The following is a 19,557-nucleotide window of genomic DNA, read 5'->3' as shown; positions in this document are numbered from 1 at the left end:
TACTCAAGTAGGATTATGTAGGTATGTAGGCATGTAGGTATGTAGGTACTCGGTATGTATGTACGTATGTAGGCATGTACGATATGTATGGAGTAGAAGAAAATCGATAGGGAAATATTAGTGGTACCTAGGTGCTAGTTAATGCTTGAGATCAGCATTTACATCAGCCTTGCCAATCATCCTATAACAATTGGTTGGTGGAGTTAGCGCGGGGTTGATTGAAGTTGGGTGACGTGCAAGCTATGTTGAACAGAACTATTCTGAAATACACACCCCATACTCTTCCTCAACAATATTTCACCAGTATCACTGTCAATTGTTAGAACATAATAAAGACGAACCGATTTGTCGGATATCTCTTACAGCAGATCAAACAATCTACCCTCATTGATTCCTCTCCCAAAAGCCAAAATGCAAGTTCCATTAATCAGGCTTCAATGCGGAGTCAATAGCTATGATTGGGGTAAGGTAGGGAATGATTCAGCTGCTGCAAAGTTTGCTGCTGCTACACCTGCCGATGATTTCTCTATTCAAGAAGAGAAGCCATATGCTGAAGTAAGTGACTCTTCGTCTCCATGTACATAATTGTATAACTCATTCTCCATAGTTGTGGATGGGAACACATCCTTCAAATCCTTCCAAGGACCTTACCACAAAACGAACGCTCCTCGATCTCGTTCAAGATAATCAAGCACTCTTATCCAAAGATGTCAGTGATAAATTCGGCGAAAAGTTACCATTCCTATTCAAAGTACTTTCGATAGGAAAAGCACTCAGCATTCAAGCGCATCCAAATAAAAAACTTGCGGAGCAATTACATCAAAAGGACAGCAAAAACTACCCAGACGATAATCACAAACCTGAGATGACAATTGCCATTACACCTTTTGATGGACTCTGCGGATTTAGACCTCTTGCAGAAATTTCGCATTTCCTCTCAACGATTTCATCATTAAAGAAATTAGTTGGGGAGTCCGAGGCGGAAGAATACCAGTCTGCCGTCAAGGGACAAGAAACATCAGACAAATTAGAGGATGAGGCAAAGAATAAGAAAGCACTGCAAAAAGTTTTTACTGCATTGATGAATGCAAAGAAAGAAGATGTTGAGAACGCTAGTAAGGAATTAGTTGCTTCGGCGGAAGAGGAAAGGGATAACTTCGCTGGAGGAGGGGGGCCATCAAATGAAGGAAAGGAACTCGCGGATCTTGTCATCAGATTGAACAAACAATTTCCCGGGGACATCGGATTATTCGTACAGTTCTTCCTGAATTACGTCAAACTCGAAGTTGGAGAAGCAATGTTCTTGAAGGCAGATGATATCCATGCATACCTGAGTGGCGATATTATTGAATGTATGGCTGCATCCGATAACGTAGTCCGAGCTGGTTTCACACCGAAGTTCAAGGATGTCGATACTTTGACTTCGATGTTGACTTACTCATATGCGCCTATCTCTGAACAAAAAATGGAACCAGTGGATTATCCATATGCCACTCTCAATGCGACTGCATACTCTTCTGGATCATCAGCGACACTCTATGATCCACCTATTGCAGAGTTCAGTGTGGTGAAAACCGATCTTAAGAAGAAGGGAGCAAAAGCAACATTCGAACAGATTTCCGGCCCTAGCATATTCATTTGCACGACTGGAAATGGTAAGATTAGTGTCGGACCTAAGGTCGAGGAAGTTAAACCTGGGTATGTTTACTTTGTTGGAGCTACAGCAGAGGTAATACTTGAGGCCGAGGATGAAGATTTCACCACATTCAAGGCATTCTGTGAATTGCAAGGCAAAGAAGACGCGGATGGAAAGGAGAAGCTCTAAAGCTTAAATGAGCGGACGGATATATCCAAGTAACGACTTCATGAATGAAATAAGGCTTTTTTTCTTGCACGTTTGGAAGTCTTTCTACGATATATGGATATCATAAAGCCATTTCCTCTTCAGGTAATTTGATCCGACCGATAGCAAGTCTTGTGAGTGATTCCTGAAGGCCCCATCTAAGTTTCAAACTTAACATCTTCCTAATCTGCATCACAATCTCAAATGCATGACTTTATCTCTTCCCAGCTCTCACTTTTATCCATGCCTACAATCCTCATCCCACCCTTTGAGTTCATGGTGTTAGTCAAGAATCATAATCAATCATAAGCTTGGATCATTCCTTACGACCGGGGCTTGCAAGCTTAACTTGATTCTCCCATCCTCCTATCGTTCACTATCGCTAAGTCAATACCTCTCCTAATTTGACCAATCATGGATCAGCCAAATGAACCCCCCAGATCTTCTTATCGGGAGGCTGACAGGGCCACAATCGGTCGACATGTAATGGTGGCAGGTACATGAGAACTCGGCGATGCCGTCTAGAAGTATATATAGTCTGTATAGTAGGTAGTTATATCTCCATCAAAGCATAGAATTTACCTTTTCAGGAAGCTCTAGTTCATGCGTCTTTGAAGCGCAATGGAAGTTGATCCAGAACTTTCGATTGGAAGACAAGCTTCCAGAGTGTCCCGGGTAGACCAACATGATGAACAGGAATTGGCAGAATTTGGATACAAACAAGAATTGAGGAGAGACTGGGGTCTTATGCACAACTTTGGAATTTCTTTCAGTATCATTGTAAGTTGTATTTATCTAGACACGCGAGCTAGGGTCTCTGATATGGCAAAATACCCAACCGAACACGGCTTTACAAACTCATTATCAAGCGTCGTTATGTGAAGCATCATTAATGCTGCAAAACCACCTTTTCATCTTATCGGAAGTCTTGCTGATATCGCTTTAGTCCGTCATCACTGGGATAACGACACTATTTTCTTATGGCTTGATCACCGGTGGTCCTGGAGGTATGTGTTTTCTATGCTCTCGTTCTGTGTTGTAGATCTCTGACACAATCAGTCATGTCGGTTGGATGGATAATTGTATCCGTATTTACTTTCATGATCGCTTTGAGCATGGCGGAAATTGTCTCTGCTATACCTACAGCTGGTGGACCATATTATTGGGCAGCCCTTCTTGCGCCAAGGAATCATTCGGCCTTTGCGAGTTGGATTACTGGTTGGTTCAACTTCCTCGGTCAAGTTGCCGTCACTACAGGAATTAGTTTCGGCCTCGCAGGTCTCATCTCAACAACTGCGACAATTAAATCATCATATGTTCCAAGCGCCCCAAGAACGATCGGCATATATGCAGCTGTCCTCATTTCTCATGGCATCGTCAATACCTTTGGTGTTCATGTACTGAGATACCTAAACAACACATCCATCGCACTTCATTCATTGGGCGTAACTGCAATAGCTATTGCTGTTCTGGCAAAAGCTCCTACACATCAAAGCGCAAAGTTTGTTTTCGCCAAATTCTACGACGGAACAGGTGTAGATCCAAGTCCTGGATGGAGTGTTAGAGCATCTCCAGCATATGTGGCTTGCTGTGGTGTTCTTATGGCTCAATACACGCTCACTGGGTTTGATGCATCAGCTCACTTGTCTGAAGAGACTCGAAATGCGTCTTGGAGTGCACCCATCGGTGTTATTTCTTCTGTTGGCTTCTCTGCCCTTTTCGGATTCTTCGTTATATTGAGCTTCTTGTTCAGTATTCAAGACTTTGATAACACAATTGGGAGTGATTACGGTCAACCGGTTATTCAAATTTTCGTTGATATATTTGGAACCAATGGAGCGGTTGTGTTAATATGTCTGATCATGATTTGTGTCTGGCATTGTGGGCTCTTTTCGATGACTTCAAACTCAAGAATGATGTTTGCGTTTGCTAGAGACGGTGGAATCGTAAGTTTTCCTTTCAGCTCCTTCATTAACTACTAGTCAACGCTAACAACAAATTAGCCGGAATTTTTTCACAAAGTCGATGATCGTTTTCAATCTCCCATTCGAACAGTTTGGCTCGCAGCAACTCTTGCCTTCTGCCTAGCACTTCCATCTCTTGGCTCCAGTGTAGCTTTTGCTGCCGCGACTAGTATCGCCACTATTGGTTTGTACATATCATACGGAACCCCTATTCTCATCGGTCTCATCTATTCAAAGGAGTTCAACGATAGGAAGGGTCCATTCAATCTTGGAATTTTTTCAAAGCCAGTCGCTTTTATTTCTGTATCCTGGATAGGGTTTATTACAGTGATCTTTTGTCTCCCTACGACCAACCCAGTAACAAGTCAAACTGTAAACTACACTGTAGTGGCCGTGGGAATTATTGCCATCGGGGCCTGTGGAGCGTGGTTGGTTTGGGCCAGGAAATGGTTTGTGGGACCTATGGTCGAGATTGAGGATGCTGCACGCTTGGGTATAAATCCCGAAGAACCTGGTGCTTTGGAGAGAGCGGCAATCGATGGTAAGACTGATTTACATAGCGGCGTGAAGAGCTCAGACTAGAAGCTTGAATGGAGGCGGACGGAATTCGTGGCCATACGAACAATGGGTATGCCTCGATGAAATGAAGACCATGGAGAACAAAACTTAAAAATACATGACAATTTACCACAATTTCACGGTTGAAATTATTTTCCCTAAGCTGCAATGAAGTCTCGAGCAGATGTCAGATGCAGTCCAAAGAAGCCGCGACTTTACGAGAAACCCAGATGTAATATACTGCAACGCACGATATGCGGTACAACCGAGTGTCTGCAGTATTGAAACAGATAACTCGGAATTGTTTCGGAAGATAGTCTTTTTGATCCGGATCATCAAGGACGGAGAGTGAGAAGACGGGCAAATAAGGTCTAGATGTCCTTTCCAAACTGACCTCATCATACTTTACATCCGAGATGAAAATAAAGAAGAGGTGTAAATAAATAATAAATCTGGATTTAATGTCGTCGGTCATTACTTGATATCGATATTCAAATTGGTAATCATTGATTAATTCCCAGCAACATTATGCTTCTTGCTCACTCAGCCCTCAGTCAGCCTTCTAGAATTTAGTATAATTGATAACCTATGCCCCATAATTTTATCAATGATTATAGGACCCGACCTCGGGGTATCGGAACTTTTTATAACTTATCACTCACTTCGTCCATTGATCACACAATTAATCAATATTCAAACTTCATCATACACTAGCAATCATAATTACAGCATTGATAATACCTTGATTTTATTAATCCTCTACTCTTGATGAGAATTGCTGTATTCTAAATCAGATATCCCATCCAAAATGCCGGACCTCAACGCAACCTCATCCTCTACTCGTCCTCAACAATGGAGCCATACCCCTCATGAATCATCGGATGAAGTCCCCTCTCTCCCACCCTTCTATTCACCGCGCCCAATACCAGTCTCCCGCGCAATATCAGAACTCGATTTAAATCAACTGGATGTATCTAATCTCTCCCTCACTCATCGTGATGATACGTCCTCGCAGCTTTCCGATCACAATGAATCATTACCCGATCTCGTTTCTCCAGCCTTTACACCCCCTTCCACACCCGGCACATCCACGCCTTCATCTCTCGCACATCGTCCTGCAAGATCAGTACCTGTAGACTCGAGTAAACCAGCTGGAGGATGTGGTTCAAAAAAACCAAAACTATTAGAGAAACTACCGGAGGTTAATTGTGTAGTTCGCGCACGAATTCCTACAACTACTGGAACTGAAATGTTCCTGCACCTATATCAAAACGATGAGGATAATAAAGAGCATCTAGCTATAGTATTCGGAAACAAAATACGAAGTAAAAGCTTGGACGCTGTACGAGAAGGAGAAACGGAAATGGACAGGCTGATACGTGGGGCATACACGGGAAGATTATTTCCAGGTCGCACTACAAGTAGCATGCCTCCTTCGGCGACGGATCGAGAAAAGCAAGAAGACAAGGCCGAGGCACCACTGGTTAGAATTCATTCGGAGTGTTACACGGGAGAGACTGTGTGGTCTGCAAGATGCGATTGCGGTGAGCAATTGGATGAGGCTGCAAGATTAATGTCTTTACCCAATTCGTCCGGGCAAGCCGCGGGTGGGATCATAATCTATTTGCGACAAGAGGGAAGAGGTATTGGCTTGGGAGAGAAACTGAAGGCATACAATTTACAGGATTTGGGATCGGATACTGTGGAAGCAAATTTACTTCTGAGACATCCGGCAGATGCTCGCAGTTATGGATTGGCTACTGCTATGTTGAAAGATTTAGGAGTTGGGGAAATCAAACTCTTGACGAACAATCCGGATAAGATACGAGCAGTCGAGGGGCCAAATAGAGAAGTGGTGGTAAAAGAGAGAGTCGCCATGGTTCCTTTGGCTTGGAGTGGAAAGACTGGTGGAATTCGCAGTCAGGAGGTAGGTGGGTATCTAAAAACTAAGGTATGTTATACTTTGAAGAGTATGTGAAGTGGTGTTTGACTAACATGCGTACTTTGTAGATTGAGAAGATGGGACACATGCTTCAAATGAACGAAGCATCATGATAAATGAATTTTGAAACATCAATACCATCTTCCGACGAAATATAGAAACCATAAAGATCATCTCTCCTCGAGCGGCACGAGATTTCGATTTGCGATGGGCTTTGGGCTACAACACATTGAGCTGAACATCACGGCGGTGTAAATTGGCGTTTATTGGTAATTAACTTGGGATACATGGAACGCATCATGCACTGAAAAGTCTGAATCATTTTATTTATATGTCATGTACTTTATCTCTCTCAGGGACTGGATATGAAGACATTGGATCAAATATAGAAAGGATTTTAACTTCAGAAATTTCAATTATCTATGATGATTTCTCGTAGATGACACTTTGTGCTGACTTCAAGCGAAAAGCCCCTTTTACATTCGTTCCCCGTTTCTATTTTTCATTTAATTCCATTCAATTTATTTTACACAGAAGGTATTCGGTGCAACAGTATCATCCGAGGCAAAGTTGGCCACCGAAAGACCCTCGAGAAACTTCCATTGCTAGTGATAGTGGAGAAAACCCACAGGCTAGTTCCAAAAGTTATCAACAAAAGCCGAAGGTTCAATAAACTCCGCTCCAACCTTCGTGTGGCCCTTTCACCGTCATTTTCAAGGCATTTTCTAGGAATGCCCCTCCCATTTCCTTTCTTGATTGGTCAATTACTTTCATGACGTCTAAATGGAATTGGGAATTGCTCCATACTCCGTACAATTAGAAATCCGAATCTGATTTGAAATATACATGATTCGGGGATGTACACGATTCGTATCCACTTGAGCTCCGGCACTACTGTTTGAGAGCGATGCTGGGACATGATATAAAAAAGACCCCCGAAGAACTTGATGAGTATTCTTGCTCAAATTACATTCTTCCATACTTCATCATTACTATCAGCATATAAAATATTAGCAGAATGTCTATCAGATACGAATCATCTAGCTCTGACGCTTCTCCTCTTGGAAAGCCTCTCAAATATGAATTTTCCGGCAAAGTTGCACGTAATCGATTTTTGAAGGGAGCCATGACTGAACGTCAATCATCATGGGACCCAAGGGACTTCAAATCTAGAGGAATTCCATCCACAAACCTCGTCAATGTCTACAAGAGATGGGGTGAGGGAGAATATGGACAAATCTTGACTGGAAACGTTATGATTGAATATGACCATTTGGAAGCTATGGGTAACCCAATTATTCCACTAGAGGCTCCATTCGAAGGAGAAAGATTCGAAAGATTCTCAGCAATGGCAAAGGCAGGAAAAGCCCATGGAAGTTTAATGGTTGCACAAGTCAGTCATCCTGGACGCCAGGTCGAGAACAGGATCCAACCAAATCCTATTTCTGCCAGTGATATTCAATTAGAAGGTTCGTTCCATTTCTTTTCCCAGATTTTATCTCCCAAATTGGTCGAGTCTATACTAACAAGAATGATCATATAGGAAACCCTATGGGATTGACATTCAATAAGCCACGTCCAGCAACTCAAGATGATATCAACAGTATAGTCGACAAGTTCGCTCACGCAGCAGAATACCTCGAGAAAGCCGGTTTTGATGGCATTCAACTCCATGGTGCCCATGGTTACCTCCTCGCTCAATTCCTCTCCAAGACTACAAACAAGAGAACCGACAAATATGGTGGCTCGCTCGAGAACAGATTCCGTATCATTCAAGAAATTGCAGATGAAATCCACAAGAGAGTCAAGCCAGATTTCATTGTTGGCATCAAGATGAACAGTGTTGAGTTCCAAGAAGATGGTTTCACACCTGAAGATGCTAAGGCTGCTTGTCAAGCACTTGAGGGTTCACGATTTGATTACGTTGAACTTTCCGGCGGAACATACCAAGAAACTGCTTTTGTTCACAAGCGTGAGTCAACTAAGAAGAGAGAGAATTTCTTCATTGAATTTGCAGAGGAGATTGTCAAGCCTTTGACCAAGACCAAGACATATGTTACTGGTGGATTCAAGACTGTTGGTGCTATGGTTTCCGCATTGGATACCGTTGATGGTGTTGGTATTGCACGACCTGCAGCTCAAGAGTTCAGGCTTCCAAAGGATATCTTGGAGGGAAGAGTTACTGGTGCTAAGAAGATGGCTGTGGATGAAAATGATTTCCTATTCACCAACATTGCGGCCGGTACCCAAATGAGACAAGTTGGAAAGGATCAGGAACCTATTGATTTGAGCATTGAAAAGAATGTAGAGATCTTCAAGAAAGAGATGGGTATTTGGGGCGCAAAGATGGCTGCTGATAAAGAGTGTAAAGAGTATGGGTTCATTGATTGGACCCAGGAGGCTCAACCATACGGAGTTTACTGAGCGATTAATATTTGTATTACTAGGTAGATATGTGCGATAGATAAAAGTCAAAAGACATAGATTTTAGAATTTAGAATTTACACGATTCATGATACAGTAACAATAGATCCACCGGGTGGTTTCTTGCTGTATGCATTCCCGCCATCAGATCTCTAAACCAATGTTTTCGACTTCGTGGGCGTTTTTTATTAACATCCTCAAGATGTTCATTGGCATTATCTTGATATTGGTCAATTATGACAATCACACGGCATCTATTAAATTACTTTGGAAATATACCAACACCGGGTTGCGGATAAATTTGGTAGAACCGAGACATAAACGATGTACTCCAAGGATATGCATTTGACTGGATTGACAATTCAATCATATGGTGTCCTCATTCTCTCCTCGGCTTGCGAGATTCCTCTGGCTCATCTATGGAAGGCCAATGACTTAATGCACATGTTGGCCAACTAAGTTCTCGAAATGATCTTGATTTCCCGGATATGGTCTCCTGTCAGAATTATGTCATGTATTATACCATCTCAGCCTCGTTCTTGACCAACATAGTAAATGTTGACGCCTTGCCCAAAAATGTATAGCCTGTCTCACACTCGATCCTGCACTGCCGTTGGTGATTATATCCCTTTGATCAATTGTATTTGATTACTCGAGGGATACTTGTTCATTCTGGGCGATGACCACATGCTTTGCATCTCCCAAATCTTCACACATCAGCAGTATCTTGCCAGAAATTCCCTACAGACGTGCTCACGCAACAGACTCGAGATGACTTGGGTGGTTTCTTGCAACGGGTCCTTCAACAATGCTCTCCTACCAAGTGAACCTTGCCTATACTAAGAGACAGTGCTTCTCGCCACAGATGTCGTTCCTTCACTTCTCCTTTTGAACGACTGCAAATTCTTAGATGGATTTGTGCGTTTTGAATCTCCGTTATAAATCGAACCCTCCTCCGTTCAGCCTTGCTTCAGTTCGAAATATTGGAGCTTGATTTTTAGGTATCATCTCCGCTTTCTAGAGTTTTCTTCGTAAACTGTTGCTCGGGGGCGATGGAAACAAACGAGGATGAAGGTTTTTTTGATATCTCTTCGAGCGCTTTTGAAAATACACATTCCTGATCCACCAGCACCGGCTCATCCCATTTTCTTACCGGATTTGCGTCGTAATGTTTACGCCATAAACTTAAGCTCACAGCAGTGCCCAAGTGAAGACCCTCAGTTTCTGCAAATTCACGTGCGACATCGTCCTTTGTTCTTTCAGCATGCAGCATTCCCATTTCTTTACAATATCCTAATGGCATCTGAACTTTGAATTTTTCCTTTCCCACGTTCTTCATTACTGTTTGAACTTCCTCGTTTGGAAACTTGCCGAACTCCTTTATGAAATAATCACGAAGTAGATGAACCACCGATCCTTTGCGGAAACTAGTCATAATCAAGTGATGTCCCCGGGATGGTTCCTTGTGCTTCCCTTGGATGGACTCGTTTTGGTATATGCGCTCAACAATACCAGAAACTCTACGTTCCTCGGAAACAAAAAAATTCGTCGTTGGACCGACAGGAAGTTCTGGTGGGCCTTTTGCACAAAAGTAATTGATTGTATCTTTGTACATCTTTATATAAAATTGGCGGTCTGGTAGGGGATCTATGAGTTCGAATCGGGTATCCAGAAAACCTCCCCATGGATGAAGATACTTTTCCTTGAGTTGATTGCGAAAATCTGTTGCTTCATTGCTCATATCAAGTGTTAAAACTAATCGAGAGCTTTGTTTCTGGAAGTGATGGGCCCATTCTGCCTCATTACGAGGACGCTTCTTGGGTCCGGATGGCGCGAAAGTTACAAGAGAGAAAGGATCTTCCTCTCGGATGATTCGGGCTCGAGGAATTAGATTTTGTAGACTTCTTACTTTAGACATTGATTCAATTCTGTGGAAGCAATCGAAACTTTTTTTTGTTGTTGATGAGAGTGATCTAGAGAAATAGAAATTTTCGCCAGGTCGCACTCCAAATTTGACCTTAAACCACGTGATCAAAATAACTTATCCCATCTCAACCCAATATTCACAAATCATATTTACCATATTTTAGTGACGAAATGTAAAGCTGCTAAAGAAAAAGAAGGTCGAAGAGGCACCTATATCACACAGTGACGGTCTAATTTCTTGATATCTGGGCAACAATAGGGAATGGCCAGCTAGAAGGACTGGAAGCTTAGGCGTTTGATAAAGCTTGAATCTTGATCGCGACTTGCTAGCGACTCCTCTATTAAAGGATTGAGCAAAACGTCCCTAGGCATGAATTCGAGAGCCAGACATCCAATTTTGTATCATTTACTGCACTGGATGTTGATCAATTGATTCCTTAGTCCCTCAAATAAGCTCGTTCATTAGAACGGCAAATTTTTCTTAGAATTGCTTCTACAGTCCTACAGAGTAGAACCAGCCGTCCGTCCACTGATTTTTACCAGGATATACACTAGATAGTGGGACCAAAGTTTATTTACATCACCATCAACAACAACAACAAAACAAAACAAAACAAAAACAGTCTCTAGGTGATGTGTATCAAATCTTCCAATATTGGGAGTGGTAGTAGCAGCAATGGAAGAAAGGGAACTTGATGAAAGAGATGGCAGTGATGATTATGAACTTATGAGAAGAGATGAGGAAGAAGCATTAGAGAAAATTCCGATTCGCCCGAAAAATGGAAGATGGAGACGAAGATGGCGGATCATAAATCCTTGGTATGTATATCCTCTTGAGATTTGTTTGAATAGGGCTAAATTGAATAATACAGGATTTGGATAGGGTTTAGTATATGGTCTATACTCACGACGAGGAGGCTTTTGATCGCGGATTTTCGTAAGACTTTGTACTCTATTCTTTTTGCTTGAACCATGCTGACAGTCCTTTTTGAGGATACCGTGAGTTTTCTTCCCCCATGAAAAGAATCCCCCTTTTCATTCGGGAGAATTATCTTTCCAAAATCAGATGACTTACTCGTGACTAGCAATATGTTTTCTTGTTTTATTGCAAATCACCGCATACTTTGCCTTGGGCATTTTCGCGGCCTTGACAAGTTTTGTCGACTATTTCACGAGCGTCCCAGATTTAGACCCAAGTCGCGGCCCGTCATTTCTACAAGGTCTTTTGGTTCTTACTAGATACTGCCTCACGGTATTCATTTCGATGGTTGCATTAATATACAATGCGGAAGCGATCATGCGTTTCAACAATTTGGCTGTGTTTGCTACATTACTAGTACACAGACTCTCCATTTTCCTATTCGCGTTTTCTGACATTCCAACAGATACTCACATATGCGTTCGATGCTTTACTATTCAGTCTAGCATATGACTTACGATTACTTCCTCGTGACCAGGGCTTCGACAGAGCCATCGTTGTTTGGGCTCTCGGCATCCTTTGTCTTTCCTCCGTGATTGTCTACAATGATTATAGACTCGATATCGAAGCATTTCAGCTTGCTATACTTAGTATGTTTCTTGTCAGTCTAGCAAGGACGATAGCGGCGATTGGATATCAAGTACCATCTCCTAGAAATCCTTCTTATGGAGGTTCACTCTATTTTATGCTTTGGGGTGGATTACCTCCATGTTTGCTTGTCACCATTTTTGCTGCGTACAGATATGAAGACTTCGGGGAAGCATTTTTGGTTCTTCGGACTTGGGAATTCCTGACCTTCATGAAGAACCTGACTCCCGGAGCATTGACCCATATTCTTTGGAATACTCCTCTACGATCAACATTAGCACTTTCTATCGGTTCGAAGTCACCCTATGAATCTACCGAAGAAAATGTTCCCGACGCGATTGATGCGACAGTTCACCTATCCTTGGGGCTAATGCTCATAAGTACACTCAAGGAAGAAAATACCATGAATGGATTCCAAATCTTTGTATTCATGCTTGTCTACCTTGTTAGTCTGGGCCCAAAGGAAATAAGTCTCTACATTCCCAAATTCGTAAATTTTGTCTACATCATACGACGAAAATCTGGAATACCAGCTCGAAAACTCTACCCAATATGGCATAAACCCATATTACTCTGGACCACTACCATTCTATTCACCATCCTGAGTTCGATGGGGATACTTTACTGGATGGATGCAATCTCTATCCGCCACGACCAGAAATTTTGGACAGGTCCCAAGTCTCCATCTCTGGATACAATTTACAGAGCGGCAACGAAAAATCGTCTACAAATTGTAATCGCCCATTCAGCTGGTGAATCAATTCCTGCAATTAAAGGAATAGTAACAGGAATCTTGAGTTCACAGCCTGCTGTCGTGGCTCATAAGCCAGATGTTTTGATCTATACGAAAGATCCATCCGAAGGCATTGTGAAGAAAATTCGTGCTGAAGTGGGTTTCGGGGATATATACCCTCTTCCAAATATTGGAGGTCCATCTGGCGTTTTCCTTCATCATATATTGAAAAATTGGGATAATTTACCTACGCAGACTCTCTTCATTACTACATCTCAACATACGATCGATAATTTTGATCTCATCGGTCGCCGATTATCCGACTATTACAACCCCGCTCAGCTACCACCGGCAGCAGAGAACTCGGATATATTGACCGGATTTCTCAACTTAGGAGAACTGGAAACATGTGATTGCTATGGATGCTATGATAAAAGTGGCTGGAATGATACATTTAGACTCATCCCGAGTATGTGGTCTGCATCTCGCCCTGCTGAAAAGGACGAGACGCCTTATAGATGCCAGAAAGCGATCTTAACACATGGAAACAATTTCATTGCTTCAGCGGCGCGCATTCGGGGGGTTGGAAAAGACATCTGGGAAACTCTGGATGATGCGCTCTCAAACCCTTCACTAAGTAGGGGCTGGGCTCACGATAGATTGAAATTGGGTCCGGAAGGAAGGAATTCGAAGATGTTTGGCGAGAAAGATAGTTTGGAGAAACCTCATTTAGGATATACTGTTGAGAGACTATGGGGGGTCTTGCTAGGATGTTCAAATCAAAAGATTGCATGGAGATGTCCTAATTTATGGAAGGGCTGGAGGAGAGGTGGGGAGAAAGAGGACTGTGCTTGCAGAGATTGAGGTTGCAGAGAAGATATAGAGGAATAGGAAAGTAAATGATATAATAATAAATTTATCGTCCGAGGAAGGGCTCAAGACACCCAGTGAACCAACGGAATGGCTCTTTGTATTCTTACTTTGCTCTGCTTCTTTGCGGTTGCCAAGCACATGAGTAGCTGCGGAATAAGAAGGTCTCTGTTTCTGTACTCACTCTTATTGGTCATAATTGCCATAGTTTGTAATCCAATATTATGATCACAACCAGAATCTATTGTTTGGATTGAAGGGTTAGGTTCACGACTTATCAGGGATCCACACATCTCAGAATTGGTTTAAAGTAGAGCAAACAGGGTATGATTATATGCAAAGTATGATAAGGTGCGCTCTGAAAAAGCTATACCTTCTCTTCTGATCATACTCGGATTGAAATAATGAAAAACTTAAATATATACAGAAAAAGTCTGGAGTAGCTCAAGACGTTACTCTATGAAAATAACCTGTCACTTTTTGTAGACCTTTTGAGGGCTAAGTAATCACCTCCATCAGGTAATTAAACTTTTGTTCACACCCTCTAATAGATTGTTTGGTTAAAGGCATCGAAGACATAAGTCCAAGAGTCGATGGACGCTTGGTCGTAAACACAATCGAATGCGGTCTCAGAAGTCCAGAGTGGGCGAGTTGGCCACTTGCACAACAATTGAACCTCACCATCGTATGATCCAGAGGTAACAGTGGAGTTCAAACGGTCTGGAACCTCGCTATCTTCGACCCAGCTAATCAAAGTGGCGAGAATATCGTTGGGCCATGGACCCGGCTGGAGAGAATTGGTGTTGCAGTGAGCAGCTCCTGGAATATAGAAGAAACGATAGAAGTCATCGAGTTTAGCGACGGATTCATTGTATCCGAGGCTTGGATAAAGAGTAGTACGGACAGAGTCATAATAGTGGACGGAAGAGGCAGCTGGAACTGATGGATCAGATTCTCCGTGATAATGTAGGAGCTTAGCACCGTTGTTTCTGAAAGCGGAAATATCCAGCATGGTAGTTTGAAGGGTGTCGATGTATTTTGCGAGTCCCTCTTCCATCCATTCGAACAAAGTATCGTAATCAACATTCTCAAGTGTGGTAATACTGTCTTCATCAATTTGCTCAAGGAACTTGGCGACGAAAACTCCACCGGTACCTGGGATCTCGTAGGTGTAACTGCCAGTGGTATTGTCATAATCAGTAACAGCGTCCTCAAGCTCAGTACCAATTTGGAATGAGAGATATGCGCGCTTGCCACTAGAAGTAAAGAGACCATCATAGATAGTCTGGGCGATAGCTATATCTTGCTCATTAATGGTACCATTTTGAGCAGGGCTGCTAGTAGTGGTAGATCCTGCACTCTGACGCTTGCTGAAACCAAAACCGAGAGAAGAGCTTGTCTCAGCTGCACATGCGTATGATTGACCAATGATAGAGGTCAAGTTAAACTTAATCCTACAGAGATCAGAACGACTGATAACCCCGTCAGTACGCCCGTCCAATGGATCACATGCCGCAATGGTAGCGTTTACAATCTTGTCGAGAGCGCAGTTGGTTGGGAAGTAGTTTTGAACAACTTCGGCGACAGATGAGAAGAGATGAAAAACCTGTTGCTGGGCTTGTCTGAAAGCTGGAGCTCCGGCGGCGATACCGTCGTACAAATCTCCGTAACGTTGAACTTGACTCATAGCTTGACGTCCTCCGTCAGAGCAGCCAGCGAAGTAAGTATAGAGCTTATCAATGCTGTAAAGAGTTTTGGTGATAGCCTTTCCAATAGCAGTCATCTCACCAAGGGCCTCGTAGGAGAACATCTTAATGTTTTGTTCGTTAAGAGTACCGTCCGAGTTGAGAACAACTGCGTCCAAGGAATTAGTGAAAGCATCGTAGCCGGCATCAGTATAGCCAGTAACAGCGCCATATTCAAGACCACCAGTGACACCTGATGACAAACTGTAACCACCGCCACCAGCAACGTAGAAACGGTTTTCGAAGATAGATGGATCTGGAAATCCGTACCAAACAATAACAGAATCACTGCCGTGGGTATAAGTAGCAGTAACGTTACAGTAGCTGTAACTGGTTGTGTCGCGCTTGACCATTCCACTACCAAGAGTCGCATTGTAAACAGGGGAGGCAGAAACAGATGATGCAACCATTGTGATGTTGGGAATGGATCCATCCACAGGAAGTGCTGCTTGAACGTTTGCGACTGTGCACATGTCGGCTAGAGATAGAGCCTGAACAGTGGCAGCGCCGGCTGCAGCCAAAGTGATTGACTGACGCATGGTGCTTGAAAAAGAATATAGCTCTTAGATGACGGAAATGGAGGTGGCAATTGGAAGTGAGTCTGGTTGATTTTAGTTCGAAGACCAACTCTAGTCTTATATATTTATTATTTGTACCTGCCGGACGTTATCATCAAAAGTATATACACGACCTCGCTTCTTGAGATCAAGCGAACAATATCCATGTTATTAAGACACGTAATCGGATACGTGAGCTCTAGTGGGTCTCCATGTCGAAGTCTTGGCGATTTCCTGGGACCGAAGGAATTTTTATGCATTCTTTTGTGGCTCTACATTCAGAAAATAAATGCATATCTCTTCCAGTGCTGGTACTAGAAATTGCTCCGAGAGGGTAAGAGGAAAGTACACATCTAAAGATAGTAGTGGTGATGGTAATGAGAGTAAATCGACTAGATCGAGTCACTCAGTTGAATATTTAAAGAGTTTGAGAGTAGGCTAACATATGAAGGTGTACGAGATGAGTTATGTGTCCGCGTTTTTGTTATGCTACTAACGAAATCTCTCTGTACACATAAATGAATCATTGAATCCTAATAATGGGATCATTCATACTCCATACTCGGCTGGTTGAAGGAAAATGGGGAGTATCGGTACACGTACCGGACAAGTACCGAACTAGGCGAGTGATATCGCCTTCCACTAGCGGGGGGGTTTGTCCGTGAGAACTAGGAGCCTGACACACTCACAGTACATAAATCTCGGATTGACCAAAGGTCTTACAAGAGACTGTGAAGTTATAGTCATTTTCTAGCTAGAACAACGATAAATAAAAAACCTTGAGAAACGATTTAAAGACTAGTCAAAGTCTGTAACCAAATCTTCATTCAAGGATATCCCTCTTTCGGGTTAGTCTTGTAGACCTACATGATGCGTGGCTGTTTTGCTCATTCTTTTGAAAGTCAATTAAACCCGACAAAGGAAAGTGAAAGCGATTATCAACGCTTATCGGTTCGCGTTGGACATGCCAGAGATTATGACGCGTCGGCTATTAAATTAAATAGGGGGTCGTGAGATCTTTTTTTCAAGAGAATACTGACTACCGGAACTGTCATACATCCCTGTATTTAATGTATCACCGACTGTGCATATGAATCTGGTAAGGTACTAGTGTACGCTAAATAACCTAGATTAGAGCTTAGCACTAAAGATCTTCTCTTATTCCATGCAATAACGAGTTCGGTACTTAAGAAAAAGTCCGATGATAACGATGTGATCTATGGGTCGATGATGATTTGCATAAGGGTTCGACAGGATATTGAAGAAATACACAGATATGTAAGGGAATTTCAAGATAGAAAGCCATGGAGCTAAGAACCGTGTGAAATCATCTATCACTAATTGCCAACTTTCAAGATGTTTCGAAACGGGCAATGTGTATACAATCAATCTCTAGACAACTAATAGATACTGACAGAGCAAACCTACTCAGATTTGGTGTGAATGGTCTGATTTCGAAAATTGGATCTCGCTGGAGTTTAGAAAGTATAGAAATTATACACACATAAATTACACTGTTATACTTTGGTAACGTCATATTCTTAGGGAGTTTATTTGATAATACTTCGAGGGAATAGCTACTCATTTGATGTTGTATATACAAGGTATGTACGAGTATGTACCTGCCGCAAACTCACTATGACATAGCAGTTTTGAGGCCAACGTGTTTCTTAATAAATTCCATCTAATAAGGCGTATTAAGGTTAAGGTCTGAAGTAAGACCTAGATGAAAAGGCTGTGCACGCATTCCTAATGTGTACGTTGTCTCCTCTCCAACGGAGCTGGCTCCATGTAGACAGTGGGGACGACGGTGGGGACATTGTGGTACGAAGTTGTACTCCCACTCAAGCTAAAATTAATAACTTAACTTAAGGGTACTTAAATTCGAAGCGGAGTTTTGTTCGGATTCTACATCTTAAAACAATCTTGTCAAAGATTCTAATTTTAATCACACCGAGTGTGGCGGATATTATTCGGCCTCTATTCCATAAATAGACTTCATTCGCTGTGTTTGAATTATATGGGGTAATATGCTTATTGTATTACTCTAAGGAGCAAAATTTATAATTGCTAGAGCTCCCTTGTGGGGAGCTAAGTGCGCCCCTTTGCTACAGTGCCATATATTCAGTGCGAATTCAGCTCATGATATAAGTTTTCGGTCTCGAAAATTGAGGCCCTCTGAATATCCGGAGTATTTTTTGGTCGCCGTCCATCTCACAAGCCCTGCTTTTCTTTCCGTAACCTTCTTTTCAAACTTATGGTCATCAAACTTTGACATTCAGTGATCTTCTCTCCTCTCACCAAGATAACAGCACGCAGGAATCAAGTGGGCGTCGTAATTCTTCAAGTGATGTATGACTCGGTCTATTTTGTATAGTCTTCGAGCTCGTTAAAACTGTCAAATTATGGATTGAATGATAAAATGATATATAATGGAACATGTATATTTCAACTTCAAAGTATAAAGCCACCATTTCTAGATCAACCTCCCGACTTCCCTCGTTCGAGACCCTGCAGGAAATTTCCCCGGACTACATCGCCCCCTGTGATTTCATCCAACGGCCGCGGATCCTGCAGTTGACAAGTACGCAGTTCCGCGGCTGATCATGTCAGGTTAGTGGTCCGAAGTTTACCATTTTATGGTATGTGCATCTAACTTCTGAGGTGCAAAGTTGCTGGTCATACAAGCCTCAGTGTAAGAATGCATAGAAAAAAAATCAAAGCAGTGGGTAATTGTATCTTTGGTCCAACGCTCAGGTCTTGAACTTGATATATATGCTGTGGATTTTATTGATGAGTAGTATGAACTACCTTTACTCTTGAACATGCAGTTGAAAATACAAATTAGGTTACCATCAAACCGCCCATACGCATGCTGAGGGTTATTATCCGCTGCGATGCAAGTGAATATGTACACGTGAGCGCGCTACCACACTAGCGCACGAACGTATTGGTTGCAGCTCTCGTAGCTCTGTACCTAGAATAGAATAGACACAATATCAATGAATGCAATAAACTTATTATGAAGACGACGTGATTATTACCGAAGTGATACCAATATTATCTAAAAAACATGCATGAAACCTCGATAGTGCTGTGCCAATCACTCTTGTAACTGTAGTATATGTAGTGAAGTGAAAATAGAAAAAAAAAAGATATTTAAATTAGTCCCAGAGAGAGAAAGAGAAGAACCAGAGTAACAGAGTGGCAAGAAAGACAAGATAGCGTACACGACACATGAAAAAAGTCTCAAATGATACCTTTTCAGCGCTGAAATACTCTTAATAAGACCCCAGAGGTCTCCTTCTGAATGCGGAAGTACCGCATATGTTAGAAAAGTTTGCTTTCAACCCCTGACTTCCTCGACTTACCCGAACAGTTCCCTCTCACTGCCTGATTAGAACTGAGAGCCCTGAAATGCCGCAGCT

General features: G+C 42.3%; 7 protein-coding genes across 7 annotated transcripts; 5 read left to right on the top strand and 2 right to left on the bottom strand.

Annotated features, from left to right (window-relative positions):
* Positions 1–411: 411 nt before the first annotated feature.
* Positions 412–1,825, top strand: EAE97_012175 (uncharacterized protein; the record flags this gene model as incomplete). The annotated part of the gene is made up of 2 exons (XM_038882689.1): positions 412–555; positions 608–1,825. The coding sequence occupies 2 exons, from the start codon at positions 412–414 to the stop codon at positions 1,823–1,825; spliced, it is 1,362 nt and encodes a 453-aa protein (XP_038726463.1).
* A 639-nt stretch (positions 1,826–2,464) lies between these two features.
* On the top strand, positions 2,465–4,389 carry EAE97_012174 (uncharacterized protein; the record flags this gene model as incomplete). Its single annotated transcript, XM_038882688.1, has 4 exons — positions 2,465–2,623; positions 2,790–2,850; positions 2,903–3,789; positions 3,847–4,389. 4 exons carry the CDS (start codon positions 2,465–2,467, stop codon positions 4,387–4,389), a joined length of 1,650 nt encoding a protein of 549 aa, XP_038726462.1.
* Positions 4,390–5,173: 784 nt separating this feature from the next.
* On the top strand, positions 5,174–6,420 carry EAE97_012173 (uncharacterized protein; the record flags this gene model as incomplete). Its single annotated transcript, XM_038882687.1, has 2 exons — positions 5,174–6,316; positions 6,376–6,420. The coding sequence occupies 2 exons, from the start codon at positions 5,174–5,176 to the stop codon at positions 6,418–6,420; spliced, it is 1,188 nt and encodes a 395-aa protein (XP_038726461.1).
* A 905-nt stretch (positions 6,421–7,325) lies between these two features.
* On the top strand, positions 7,326–8,731 carry EAE97_012172 (uncharacterized protein; the record flags this gene model as incomplete). The annotated part of the gene is made up of 2 exons (XM_038882686.1): positions 7,326–7,776; positions 7,851–8,731. 2 exons carry the CDS (start codon positions 7,326–7,328, stop codon positions 8,729–8,731), a joined length of 1,332 nt encoding a protein of 443 aa, XP_038726460.1.
* A 997-nt stretch (positions 8,732–9,728) lies between these two features.
* Positions 9,729–10,649, bottom strand: EAE97_012171 (uncharacterized protein; the record flags this gene model as incomplete). The annotated part of the gene is made up of 1 exon (XM_038882685.1): positions 9,729–10,649. The coding sequence occupies one exon, from the start codon at positions 10,647–10,649 to the stop codon at positions 9,729–9,731; it is 921 nt and encodes a 306-aa protein (XP_038726459.1).
* A 684-nt stretch (positions 10,650–11,333) lies between these two features.
* EAE97_012170 (uncharacterized protein) lies at positions 11,334–13,821 on the top strand (the record flags this gene model as incomplete). The annotated part of the gene is made up of 4 exons (XM_038882684.1): positions 11,334–11,476; positions 11,530–11,594; positions 11,743–11,993; positions 12,043–13,821. 4 exons carry the CDS (start codon positions 11,334–11,336, stop codon positions 13,819–13,821), a joined length of 2,238 nt encoding a protein of 745 aa, XP_038726458.1.
* A 550-nt stretch (positions 13,822–14,371) lies between these two features.
* On the bottom strand, positions 14,372–16,111 carry EAE97_012169 (uncharacterized protein; the record flags this gene model as incomplete). Its single annotated transcript, XM_038882683.1, has 1 exon — positions 14,372–16,111. One exon carries the CDS (start codon positions 16,109–16,111, stop codon positions 14,372–14,374), a length of 1,740 nt encoding a protein of 579 aa, XP_038726457.1.
* Positions 16,112–19,557: the final 3,446 nt, after the last annotated feature.

This window comes from Botrytis byssoidea (assembly GCF_014898295.1).
Source record: "Botrytis byssoidea strain MUCL 94 chromosome Unknown BBYS_055, whole genome shotgun sequence".
Taxonomy (NCBI): domain Eukaryota; kingdom Fungi; phylum Ascomycota; class Leotiomycetes; order Helotiales; family Sclerotiniaceae; genus Botrytis; species Botrytis byssoidea.
The sequence above is the reverse complement of the archived record's forward strand: the minus strand, read 5'-3'. Positions and strand labels throughout refer to the sequence as shown.